Here is a 12,080-nt window from a genome sequence, read left to right on the forward strand (position 1 = left end):
TATTACACTGCATTTCTTTCGGTGGCATGTTACTTTAAAATTAACTATGTTTTCCCTTTCCATCCACGGACTTTGCCCAGGATTGAATTTCATTGAGCGCATATATTTCTACGGATATTTAACAATTCGCCTTTTGTGATATTTCACTGCCTATAATATATACGTGGCTTGCCGCTTTGCAAACGCCAAAGATTATTAAATACGTTTTTTTTAATGTTCGAGGAAACATTTTGTGTGCGGTTAATTTATTTCCTAAATCTTAATATAGAAGGACTGGTTTCAATTGATTGCCATGGTTTTTTAAAAGGTGACAAAAACGCATACTGTTTGTAAGAAAAGGACTTCGAGAGACTCAATGTTGCAGTCCTAGTAAGCAACTTGTGCATTTCTGTGAATGCACCAGGAGATGGCGGCTGCAGGAGGTTTTTGGAAAGTAGGTCATTTTAGTAACGTTGAGCTAATTATTGTCCTAAAACCACATCCATGCCTTGGTTACCAACATAGTCAAATAAGCCCATTATCTGGCTGACCATCCAATCTCCAACCTCGAAACCTCAGGTCATCAGAAACTGCTGCTCTGACCCCATTCTTGCCAAAAGACATGTTTATCCACCAAGTCTGAGCTTGCTGCTTTAAATTAGATGCCAGCCAACAACTCCAATGTGAAATCTTCATGATCAAAAATACTACCCCCGCCCCTTCCTAATTGTATAAACCTCTAGCCTTCACTGTACTGAGAATTCAGCATGTCTTACATTTATCTTGTACATTCCACATTCTCATGATAGCCCAATTGGAAATGTGGCAAATACTGGAGGCCTAATTGAACGATAAATTAAATTCCATGGAATTGACATCAAGCATCATCATTCCATTCACTCCAAATGCACTGAAGCCTGCAGTAGGCTTAATATGCAGTTGCACATTAAGTCTAGTCTACAATAATGTTGTCTTAACCAGATAATTTATTTTCATTATAAAGTAGAGGATTTGTTGAAACCACCCAAGTAAACAATACTTGCTAGGAGATTTGTTACTATATAAATTGTACTAGTTAGTGTACTAATTATATATTTTAAAATCAGTTAACATTAACAACATTTATTGCAGGTACAATTTGATTTACTGTCAAATGTTAAAGTGTTTGCTTTGGAAATCATTGAATTTTATTTTGGTTCTTTGCAATCAACTGTTTTACTCGCCTTAACACGTTACAATCTGCGGGCCAAGTGCTTTATGGTGGTACATTATCTTCCCTTGGGGGGGGAAATGATGATATTGGTCACTCTTATACTGCGCTGTTGGGTGTAGTTTTTTGTGTAGGTCTTCTAGTTTTGCCACCAAATCCATGTTAATGTTTACATGGCCCAGAGTGTCTCTCAGCAGGTGGAGGGGGCAGATGGTGAGTGGGCTGAAGTGAAAGAATAATTAAGATAATTAAACATTTTCATATATAAAATGAAAAAAAGTATTTCTTAAATACTTCTAAGTGAGCATTAGGTTCTTTAAACGATCTCCCCTCAGCTTCAAAATGAATTCAACGTAACCATATGATTTTTCATATGATTCAATGAGCAGCAATGGGAAGATATGGGATTGAACATAAATATGTTGAAACATCTGTATGTTAAAAAATGTCAAAAGGATTAATTTTCCTCTTTTAAATGGTTAAGAAGTTTTCAAACTGGAAGAATACATCTTATTAATCTTTTAAAAAGTAAACTATGTTTATATGTAAAATATATCTATGTTTTAAAAAATGGTAAATTCATTATGATTATGTTTGTCATTAGATGCATTGAAACTAATAGTTTTTTTTGGACCTGTATTTCACATAAATCAATATGAATAAAGTCAAGTATTCCACTAAAACACTACAAAAATAACAATTTACCTGGAAGACTTTTGAAATAAAGCTGGTTGTTGACATTGCAGTGAATAATCATGTTTTTAAGATTTATTGAAACAACATAGAATGGGTCCCTGGGGTTTCTTGAAGAATAGCTTAGTTTTATTGGGAGGACAGTAGACATCTACTTAGGCTAACTGGGAACAGGATTGGGATCAGTAATCAAATCTTACTGAGCAATTAAGGAAGTGTTGCCATTTTTTAATTGGGTTCATTATAATAAGCAATGTAGTGAATCTTAGAATAGTTACACATAGTCATTTGTCCCATTGAGTTTGGGTTTGCTTTTTGCAGAGCAAACAACCCCGTTTCATTTCCTTTATGTGCAAGTTATTTCCCCTCAAGTGATGATTTGTTTCACTTTTGAAAGCATGAATTTACTGTTTCTACCATTCCTCATAACCACTCTTGGTAAAAGAAAAACCCTCGCAACCATCATTATCTTTATGCTTATGACATAAAGTGCTGAAACTCAGCGGGTCAGGCAGCATCTCTGGAGAACATGGATAGGTGATGCAGTTCAGATTCAGATTCAGATTCAAACTTTATTGTCATTGTGCAGTGTACAAGTACAGAGACAACGAAATGCAGTTAGCATCTCACCCAGAAGTGTGAACAAAGAATAATGGAACAGTAAAATATATATATGTATATACAGTAGCAGTAGTGCAATTTTCGGGTGGGGGGGGGGATCAGTCACTGGGGGAAGGTGTGTCCGAGAGGGGGGGGGGGGGATGATTGGCAATCGCCAAGGTGCAGAGTTAAGTAGGGTAACAGCCGCAGGGAAGAAGCTGTTCCTGAACCTGCTGGTCCGGCAACGAGAGGAGGAGGGTAAATGGGAGGAGGGTAAACAGTCTGTGGTTGGGGTGAGAGCAGTCCTTGACGATGCTGCGCGCCCTTCGCAGACATCAGTTGTTCTGGACAGACTCAATGGAGGGGAGTGAGGAAATGGTGATGCGTTGGGCAGTTTTCACCACCCTCTGCAGTGCTTTCCGGTCGGAGACAGAGCAGTTGCCATACCATACTGTGATACAGTTAGTAAGGATGCTCTTGATGGCGCAGCGGTAGAAGTTCACCAGAATCTGAGGAGACAGATGGATCTTCTTTAGTCTCCTCAGGAAGAAGAGTAGCTGGTGAGCCTTCTTGATCAGTGTTGAGGTATTGTGGGTCCAAGAGAGGTCATCAGAGATGTTGATCCCCAGAAACCTGAAGCTGGAAACACGTTCCACCTCCGTCCCGTTAATATGGATGGGGATGTGCGTGCCACCCCTAGACCTTCTGTATTCCACAATGAGTTGTCTCTGAAGAAGGGTCTCGACCCAAAACGTCACCTATCCACGTTCTTCGGAGATGCTGCCTGACCCTCTGGGTTACTCCAGCACTTTGTGCCATTGTTTGTTTTTTTTAAATAGAAAATGTTTTTATTTTTTATTTATTTATTAGAAGCAGTGTACAAAAGTATAAACCGTGGTATATGACATAATACATTTATTGTACAGCTTCAATTTTAATTTTTAGCGAAAATGAAATAGAAAAAAGAGAGAAAAAAGCAAGAAAAATAGAACGCGAATGTGTAAGAATAGAACCCCTGGACTACCAAATAAGTGTAGTCGAAGAGTGCGTAAGTAGAAAAATAAAAAAAATAGATAGACTAAAAACAGAAAGAAAAACAAAAAGTGATCATATACCTGCTTCTTATCTCTCCCCACCCATCACCCAACCCGTAAATCGGTTTAATTCCGAAGTTGTGTTGCACCATACTATCCTTGTAATAAATTAATTAATGGAATCCATGTCTTCGAAAATTGGTCTGGTTTTCCTGCTAAGACAAGTCTCATGTTTTCAAGATGTAGCGTCTCAGACATGTTTGCAATCCACATTTTAAGAGTAGGGGCAGTGTCATTGTTTGTAAACCAGCATTTGCAGTTCCTTGTGTCTCCATTATCTTTATCTTATTGTTCATCAATGATTCATTATTAATGGGAACTGGTTCTCTCCATTTATCCTGTCTAAATCCATTGTGATCATGTGTACCTCTTTCAAAGCTACTTTCAATCAAGGGTCCAAAGTAAACCACTTCTTCACCAATCTAACCTTGTAGCTGAAATCCCTCCTTCCTGTATTGATGGAGTCAGTCTATGTTTCAGTAGCATATTTCTTGTTATCTGATCAAATACCAACATTGTTGTCATCTGTACAAATATTTACAAGTACATTTGCTCTACATATCAATAGAGGAAGCATAGCACCTAATAACTGGAAGAACCTAATTGAAAAAGACCAGATGTTTTAAAATATATATATAGATGTTTTACACTGTTTGTTGGTACACATTGAAAAGAGAACAATTTAGATTCTTAGCCTTACATAACTTGAAATGATATTGTTCTATTTTTCCAGTTTTGTCAATGTTTACCAACCAAGATGATCATTCAGATAAATAAACAAAAAGCATGGTTTCAGTTTACAAGAAAGTTCACCCCTGTTTCTATTAATGCAAAATGAATTTATTTTTCTTAATAAATTAGGCAATGTTAATTAAAGAAAGGTCAACCACTGGTTGGGATTATTAAGACTATGTTGATACCTATACGTTAAAAGAAAACTTAAAAGGGTCATAGTTATTATTAATTGGAGAAAGACATTTCACTTGACTGGGGTGTCGAGAACAAGTTCTGTTCCCTGGCCATTCGGGATAAAGGTGAGAAGACATTTTTTAAACCAATGAGTGGGACATCTTCGGAATTCTCTGTCCAATTGAGTATAAACAATTTAGATATTGAGAGATTAGTGCAGGAAAGTGACACCAAGATAGAAGATGAGTCATGATCATATTGTATGGCAGAACATGCACGAGGGCTGAATTCCTTCTTTTGGCTTCAGCTTCTTACATATAGATTAGAGGTTTAGGTACAGTTGAAAAAATGTTAGGTCTTGTGAATTTTTGGAGTTTTGGAAATGTCACACCAGGAAAGTTAGTGAATGGTGAATGGAGAGAGATTGTCTTATTATGTGCCAACTCTTTATGGGATTGGGTGGCATTGAAATGATCAACAAGTATCTCCTCTTACAGCAAATGCATTGTGTCATTAAAATATTTGCTTTGGCTTCCAAGTGCACAAATTTGCAATTACTCTAACTCGTAAGTAACTTGTGACTTATCAAAGTCATATTTTTACCCTGCAATTGTTACTTGTGTAATAAAAGTTAAATAAGATGCAGAACTCCAACTGCTAAGTTCACTGGCATTAAGGTGGAGCAATGACTTTTACTTTTAAGAGTATAGTAACCAAAGTAGTCAAGTGTGATTTAGGTGAGCCAAGATACTGTGGCTTTTAGAGTGCCAAGATAGCATGCAATTGGAAACAGTATTTACCAGACCAATACTATGTAGCTAGTGCTAAGAATTCCTTATCATTTCCATATAATTTATGAGGATTTAAACCTTATTTTACTTTAGCATAATCTGAAATGCCTCCTTTGTAATATTGGTCAAAATGTCATGCCACACTGAGACCTTCTTCCATTTCTATGATGAGGCCACTGCCGACTAACAATATCAGTCAGCCTCGTGGTTAAAATGGAGTGGGATATGAAGGGTGCACAAAATATTTGAATATGTTACTGGGTCTAGAGGGTTTGAGCTATAGGAAGAGGCTGGGTAAAGCTGTGTCTATTTTTACATGGAACATAGGAGGCCGAAGGATCACGTTTTAGCGATCTACAAAATAGATACAGTTGAGGGAAATAGATAAAATAAAGAGCTGCAGTCTTCTCCCCAAGGAAGGGGAGTCAAAAACTAGAGGCCATAAGTTTAAGGCGAGAGGGGAAATATTTAAAAGGGATCTGAGGGGCAACTTTTTCTCCACGGAGGGTGGTGCATATATGGAACATGCTGCTGGATTAGTAGAGGTGGGTACAATTATGACATTTAGAACGCATTTGGATAACTACTTGGAAAGGGAAGATGCAATTAAGTGGGACTATCAAGGTTAAGCACCTTGGTCAGCTTAGATGAGTTGGGCCTAAGGTCCTGTTTCTGTACTCTACAGCTCCATGACTCTCAGTGACTTGAGTGGGTAGCTTTTTTTAATTTCTTTTAATTTGAGTGAGGAGGTTGTGTGTACTGCTCCAGAGATCTGAGTTCAACAATTCAAGCAGGTGCGCTCATGCAATGTTGAGAGGGTGCTGCATTTGTTGGAGATTTCATCTCTACATTAATGTAAATAAATACTATGGTAATATTTTGAAGAAGAATATGATAATTGTCTGACTGTTTTGCTCCAATATTTATCTCATTTCACATTTAGCAAGGTCATTGCCATCTTCTTGGTTGTAGGCACAATGTTCCCACTTTCCACACTTCAAATTCACCACTGATTGGAACATGCTGTGGGACCTAGAAGTTAGCAGAAATGCAAGTCTTTCATCTTTATGAATACCTTTTTTTCTGGTCGTAAGAGGTATCCACATACACCAGTAATGCTAATAGATTGAAAATATAAATCCAGATGGGTGCAATACAGTTTGCAAGGTTAAGATCTGCTTTGCAAACTGGAATTACGAATATGACAAGTTGATGCAAAATGTGAAATAAAGCAAGATAGTCAAGAGTCAAGTCAACCAGTTTTGGCCCATGAAACCTCTAACTGATCCCGACCCCCCCAAAATTTGCCAAGATAGTTTTTGAAGATATTGGTAGGACTTCATAACGAAGAGTATGTTATTGCAGCATTAACTTTTAATGCTGGTTGATGGGGTTTTGGAAGGGCATGTTCCTTTAACAGTATGTGATGTGGCTGCTTTGCTTGTTATCCATCGGTGGCAGCAGTGAGTCTTCTGTGTTTCCATTTCCACCCATGGTTCTCTCGCTCGTTCTAAGCACTGCTTGCTGGTTGGCGCGGGCAAAGAAACTGGCGTTTGCTCACATTACCGACACATAGAGTGTAGATCGTCAAGACTGACTTCTTGCCTGGATTAACAAATTCATCATCTTAGACCATTTAAAATTAAAAAATGGATATGAAAAAGAGAATCCATTTGGAACTGCGGAACAGAACGCCGTCTGATGTAAGCTCCCTCCCTCTTCCTCACTGTAATTTTGTAACTAACATGTTTTGGGTGTTAGTTTTGTTGGCGTTACTTTAACAATATTAAGGTAGTCGTGACCCTTTGGTGACCACATGGTTTACATTTAATTTCTTTGGTAGCGGGACTATAAATTTAGAAAAGCGAGTTTATAAAGGAGGAGGGGGGAGATTTTAAACAAATATAGAGGAATATATAAAAAATATTTAAGTATCAAAAGAGTGAGGCGGGAGTTGCGGCTGTGTTGCAATTTAACTGTTTGAAAGCTGGAGGAGCAGAATTTTTTTTGGAGGAGCAGAATTAATGGGAACTTTCTGCTGTAGAGGGGGGCGGATCTCTTCTCAGGACGTGGAGGGATGAAGGAGACATCGTCTCTCCCTGGAATTTTTTTTGTAAGGCATGGAAGCCATATTTGTAACATATAGTCAAGGCGCCCTTTTAAAGAGAGCATGGGGAGGGGGTTAATCTCCATGGAGTTATGTTTTTATTTATGTTTTATTTGGTAAGACACTGGTCTTTGATGCGCTTTCTGGATCAGAATACACTCTCTATATCACCTACATTCACCACATGCCTCCCCCCCCCCCCCCCCCCCCCCCGTTCTAATATTTCTGACAAGGGTCAAGTATTACATATGTAGCTTCAATTTGTGTTTATTAAGGGAAAGGATGCTACAATTTTAAACAACCCAACATCGCGCGACTACAGAGATGACGACAAGTTCATGATTTGGTTTATTCAATTTGGGTCAAATTAGTTGCAAAAGGTAAATCTGCTCAGTAAACTTTTTTTTTGGAGGGGGCGCGAGGAAGAATTGCTGTATCGCATAAGGAACATCGGTTGGTGGCTTCCCGCCACGCGCGGCATTGGTTTTCCGAAGGTGTTTTGCTCGGAGAGAAATATTTGCCTTCAGCGAAATCCACAACAGAAGTGATGGAGGGTTAGCATTAATAGCTTTCTTTTTGGCCACCGATTTGGTTTGCGAAATGATCCGCTGTGGGTGGATGGGTGTTGGGTGAAAGATCCTCCAGCTAGATACTTGCGAGAGTTCGCCATGTTGGTGGCACGTTTTCTACCCGAGCAATACTTTAGATACTCAATTCTTTTTTAATGTTTTTTTTTTAAAGCTTTAACACCATGTTACGGCTGCAAAAGTTTCTTGGAATCCAATTTGACTCGTTGGAAGAGTTGACGTGTAGCTTTAAAACAATGTATACGTTGCTGTTGTGGCGAAGCGGCGTGTCTTTACGCTCTTTAGCCGGTATGGAGCCGCCTGGTTGCCTACCGAGGCGAGCCGGCTCCAGGTGCCTTTTGAAACGGGCGAGCGAATCACGCTACATTGTAATCCGGGCAGTGATCAATTTCCCACCCCTAGTTATTGCGGGAACGCACCGCTGCCTCTTTTGCTACATCACGTTCCGAAATGGAACCATCAAAGGCGCCGCCAAAGTATCCCTGGAGCGAAATGTATCCATTCTGCAAATGTCGCCGTGTTCTAACCATTACAGAGGAAGTGGGGGAAGAGAAGGGTTGACGTCATTGGACAGTGCACCCACCACTGGGGTAGGCGAGGGAGAAGCTGTTGTTTCATAAATTGTGTAAGAAGGAACTGCAGATGCTAATTGAGTTGTTCTAGTTTTTTGAGTCTATCTTCGGTTTCATAAATTGTCCCCTTCTGTGACGCTTAAGTTTATTCTCTCTCAAACATCCCACCCTCCCCAACACACATCGAGTTCGCACGACATTGAAAGCAAATTAACAAAGTCTGTGAGGAGGCTAAAGACAATATGGAAATGCGTAGTGGAATCGGTCAGTGTCTGAAAAGGCGATCTTTGTAGTGGATATTTTGTTGGCACATCGATTGATGCCGATGTGATCATAAACGTCTCCTATGAATATTCTACAGGGCTGCTGCCAGACCCGCTGAGTTACTCTAGCACTTTTTGTCTTTTTTATTGATTGATACCGATATCTTTTTTTTAAACCATGGCTTTTTCCATCTTAGGACGTAACTAGCTTTTAACTATCGAGTTAGGACATGATTGACAAGAAAGTATCACTTATTACATCCCATCCCAGTAGATCTGGGATGGTTGTACCTTATGAGCATCATGAATTTTAATCAACAAATAAAATCTTGCAGATGCTAAAAATCTGAGATAAAAACAAAAAGAACTACTGGAATCATCAGGTCTGCTGAAAGAAAAGCATTTAATGTTTAAGCTTTCATTATGAGTTCTGTTGTAAGGTAATGGAATCGGAGTTGTGTAGTGCAAACGCAGGCACTTTGAGCCAGCATGTTCATCGCAACGTGAACATATTTCAAATAGTTCATTGCAACTATTTTGGGGGGGGGGGGGGGAAACGTATCTATACTAATTCTATTTATCCATGTGTAGCCTGTTGCCTTCAATGCTTTGACTCCTTCTGGCTGAAACGTTCTTGGGTTCTCTCTCCATTGTTGCTGATTGACCTCCAACACCTTTTTTATTTTTATTTCTGGATATTAATCACCTCACCATTGTTAGGCGTGCACATAACTGCTCTGGACTACAGCTCCTGACTACAGGTCCTGCCCAAAGATACTAGAGCAGATCCTATGCTCTGCTATAAGATCTTTGGTCCTGCCTACTAAATGCAATGCAGTGTAAGATCTACACTTGTGGTATAATAGTACAACTGAAGCCATCTTATTCTGGTGTCACCATTAAATTGCATACTTGCCTCTCGGTCAATAGTACTGCGCTGTATTGTGTCTCACTCTGGAGAACTGTAGATAAAATGAAGGTTGCCAATCCAGTGGAGTACTGAAGGAGTGCTGTGCACTTGAGGGCAATCAGGCATTAAAATGAAGCCTTATCTGCCCTCTTTTGAGATCGCAGAGCATTGTTCTGAAGGAAAATCAAGTGGCTAATCTTGTGCCTTTGCCAAAATTTATCCCTCGGCCATCATTCAAAGCAGTTATCTGACCATTAATATATTGCTAATTGTGATAATTCGCTGTTTGCTAATTGTCTGACACTTTTCCTACAGTATAACTGTGGCTTAATTGGCTGGAAAGCTCTTTTGGCATGCCTAGTGGTCACAAAAGGTGTATTTCTCCACTGGATTTGTTATGATAATGCCCTTATTAAGAGATGTAAATTGGTAATGATTTTGATACCAAATTATCCTGATTACGCTTGCCATATTCTCATGTTCCAGATATGTTGGGTGGCATATTCCTTTTAATTCTTTAGATTATTAGGTGTGGTGCTGCTGCAACCTGATTTATTTTTGCTGGTGCTCAGCATTCTGCATAACTGGACCAGTGCCATAAATCTTCCTTGTGCAAGCTATGTGCTAAGTGTGGTTTTGAGGTTTACAATTTAATTGCTGCGAGTAAAACTATCAAGTTATTGAGATTAGTTTAAAAAAGAAATAAGTTTAGCAAAGCCCCGATGTTATTAAAATCAAAGTTATTTCAAAAGTTTGTCACATGCAGATGAGAAAAGAAAAAAGTGTGTTTATTTGATACCTTCTGTTTCCCTTTCCAAGATGTGCACAGAAAGCTCCCTGAGATAATTCAATAATTTAGAGGTGATCGGCGGCACTAAAAGATTAAGAATGTATGTCGGCCAGGAGAACGGGCCTCTCCTTGGAAATAGTAAATTGGAACCATTTCACCTCCATCTGATGGCAGACGCTATCTTATTTTTATTGTTGCATCCCAAGACATCGGGCTAGGAATTCTCTATTACAACTCAAAACACAAAATCATGGCACTGTGGTTGAAAATGTTCCAGTGCAAAAAGCACATTTTGATGTCTTTGCACCTCTTGGGGAAATTCAGCTCCTGACTTTTTGCAGTGATCATTGGTATAACGAAAGCCCTTCAATGTAAGTGTCACCAGACAGTCGCATTCTCCCCCCTCAGTCAGGGGGGCTGGGAATTCCTCTCCCTCTGGGGTGCAACACTTCAGATTAGTTCTATCTGAAAAAGCAACAGCGATGCTTATTTTGTACGCAGAATAACCAGGCTTTAAATTTTTCCTGAAACTCTGCCATTTTAAAGGGTCAACATTCAAACTTCATGTTCCACTGAAATTCCTGACCTCCTGTGACCTTGTAGGCAGCCTCTTAACTAATGAAAGGCAGGGTCTTGGGACTCTCATCCATTTGCCTCAGGATCAGTCCAAGCAGCTGCTGCTGGTGATGTCGGCTAGATCTCACAGTTCAACGCTCTCTGCTGCAATGGGAAGGTCACCTAGACTCCACGCTCAAGGAGAGAAGACTCCATCCACTTTTCTTTCACACCACAGCAGGAAGGCAGTGCAGGCACACCGTCTTCCTCAAAGTGCAGGCATTCATAGAATGCAATGATGCCACAAGGATCCTCCCTGAACGTCTTCTACCATGAATGAAAGGCTGGACCTTTGAGCATAAAAAAGAACATGCAGGCAGTGTCCTTCATCAGCCTGTTTAGATCTGTGGGAACACTCTCCCTCCCACCCCTGCCCATCAATGGAACATCCAGTCATTCAATCGCACACTTCCCTGTAACTGGAAGATTGTTACTTGCAGCAATGTGTCCCTTTCAGAGTTGGCTTTAGTGGTTGCACCTGCTGGGTTAAATGCCAGAAGATGTATAGATCTTGCAGTTGATCAATAGGGAACATCATTTGAATCTTACAGAGGGAAATCCGACCAGTGTTCCGAGAACTTTGCAATTGTTCTCTCTGCAACCTTCACAGGCAGGATTAGTGTGACCCATAACACTGTTATTGCATCAAAGCATTAAAAGGTAGCAAACCAATTTCCGGACCAGTAAATCAGAGCTGCCGAGGAATGTCAGATAGATTTTGGTACTCTGGTCTCTCCCTGAGACCTAAACCTAACTTGTGTCGGAAGGAATTACAAATGCTGCTTTATACTGAAGATAGGCACAAGATGCTGGACTAACTCATCAGGTCAGGCAGCATCATTGGAGGAAAGGGATAGGTGAAGTTTCGGGTCATCTGAAGAAGGGTCTCGACCCAAAATGTTACCCATTTATTTTTTCCAGAGATGCTGCCTGACCCGCTGAATTACTCCAGCATTTTGT

The 12,080-nt window shown here is 39.8% G+C and overlaps 1 protein-coding gene across 1 annotated transcript in view; it reads left to right on the forward strand.

The window, feature by feature from the left end:
• Positions 1-6,590: 6,590 nt before the first annotated feature.
• The window catches only part of anp32b (acidic nuclear phosphoprotein 32 family member B), a 48,605-nt gene continuing 43,115 nt past the window's right edge, over positions 6,591-12,080 (forward strand). The window contains exon 1 of the mRNA XM_033018075.1: positions 6,591-6,979. Within this exon, the coding sequence (XP_032873966.1) occupies positions 6,926-6,979 (54 nt within the window). The 5' untranslated portion in view covers positions 6,591-6,925. The remainder of the gene's footprint in view (positions 6,980-12,080) is intronic.

The sequence above is a fragment of the Amblyraja radiata genome, chromosome 3 (assembly GCF_010909765.2).
Source record: "Amblyraja radiata isolate CabotCenter1 chromosome 3, sAmbRad1.1.pri, whole genome shotgun sequence".
Lineage (NCBI taxonomy): Eukaryota > Metazoa > Chordata > Chondrichthyes > Rajiformes > Rajidae > Amblyraja > Amblyraja radiata.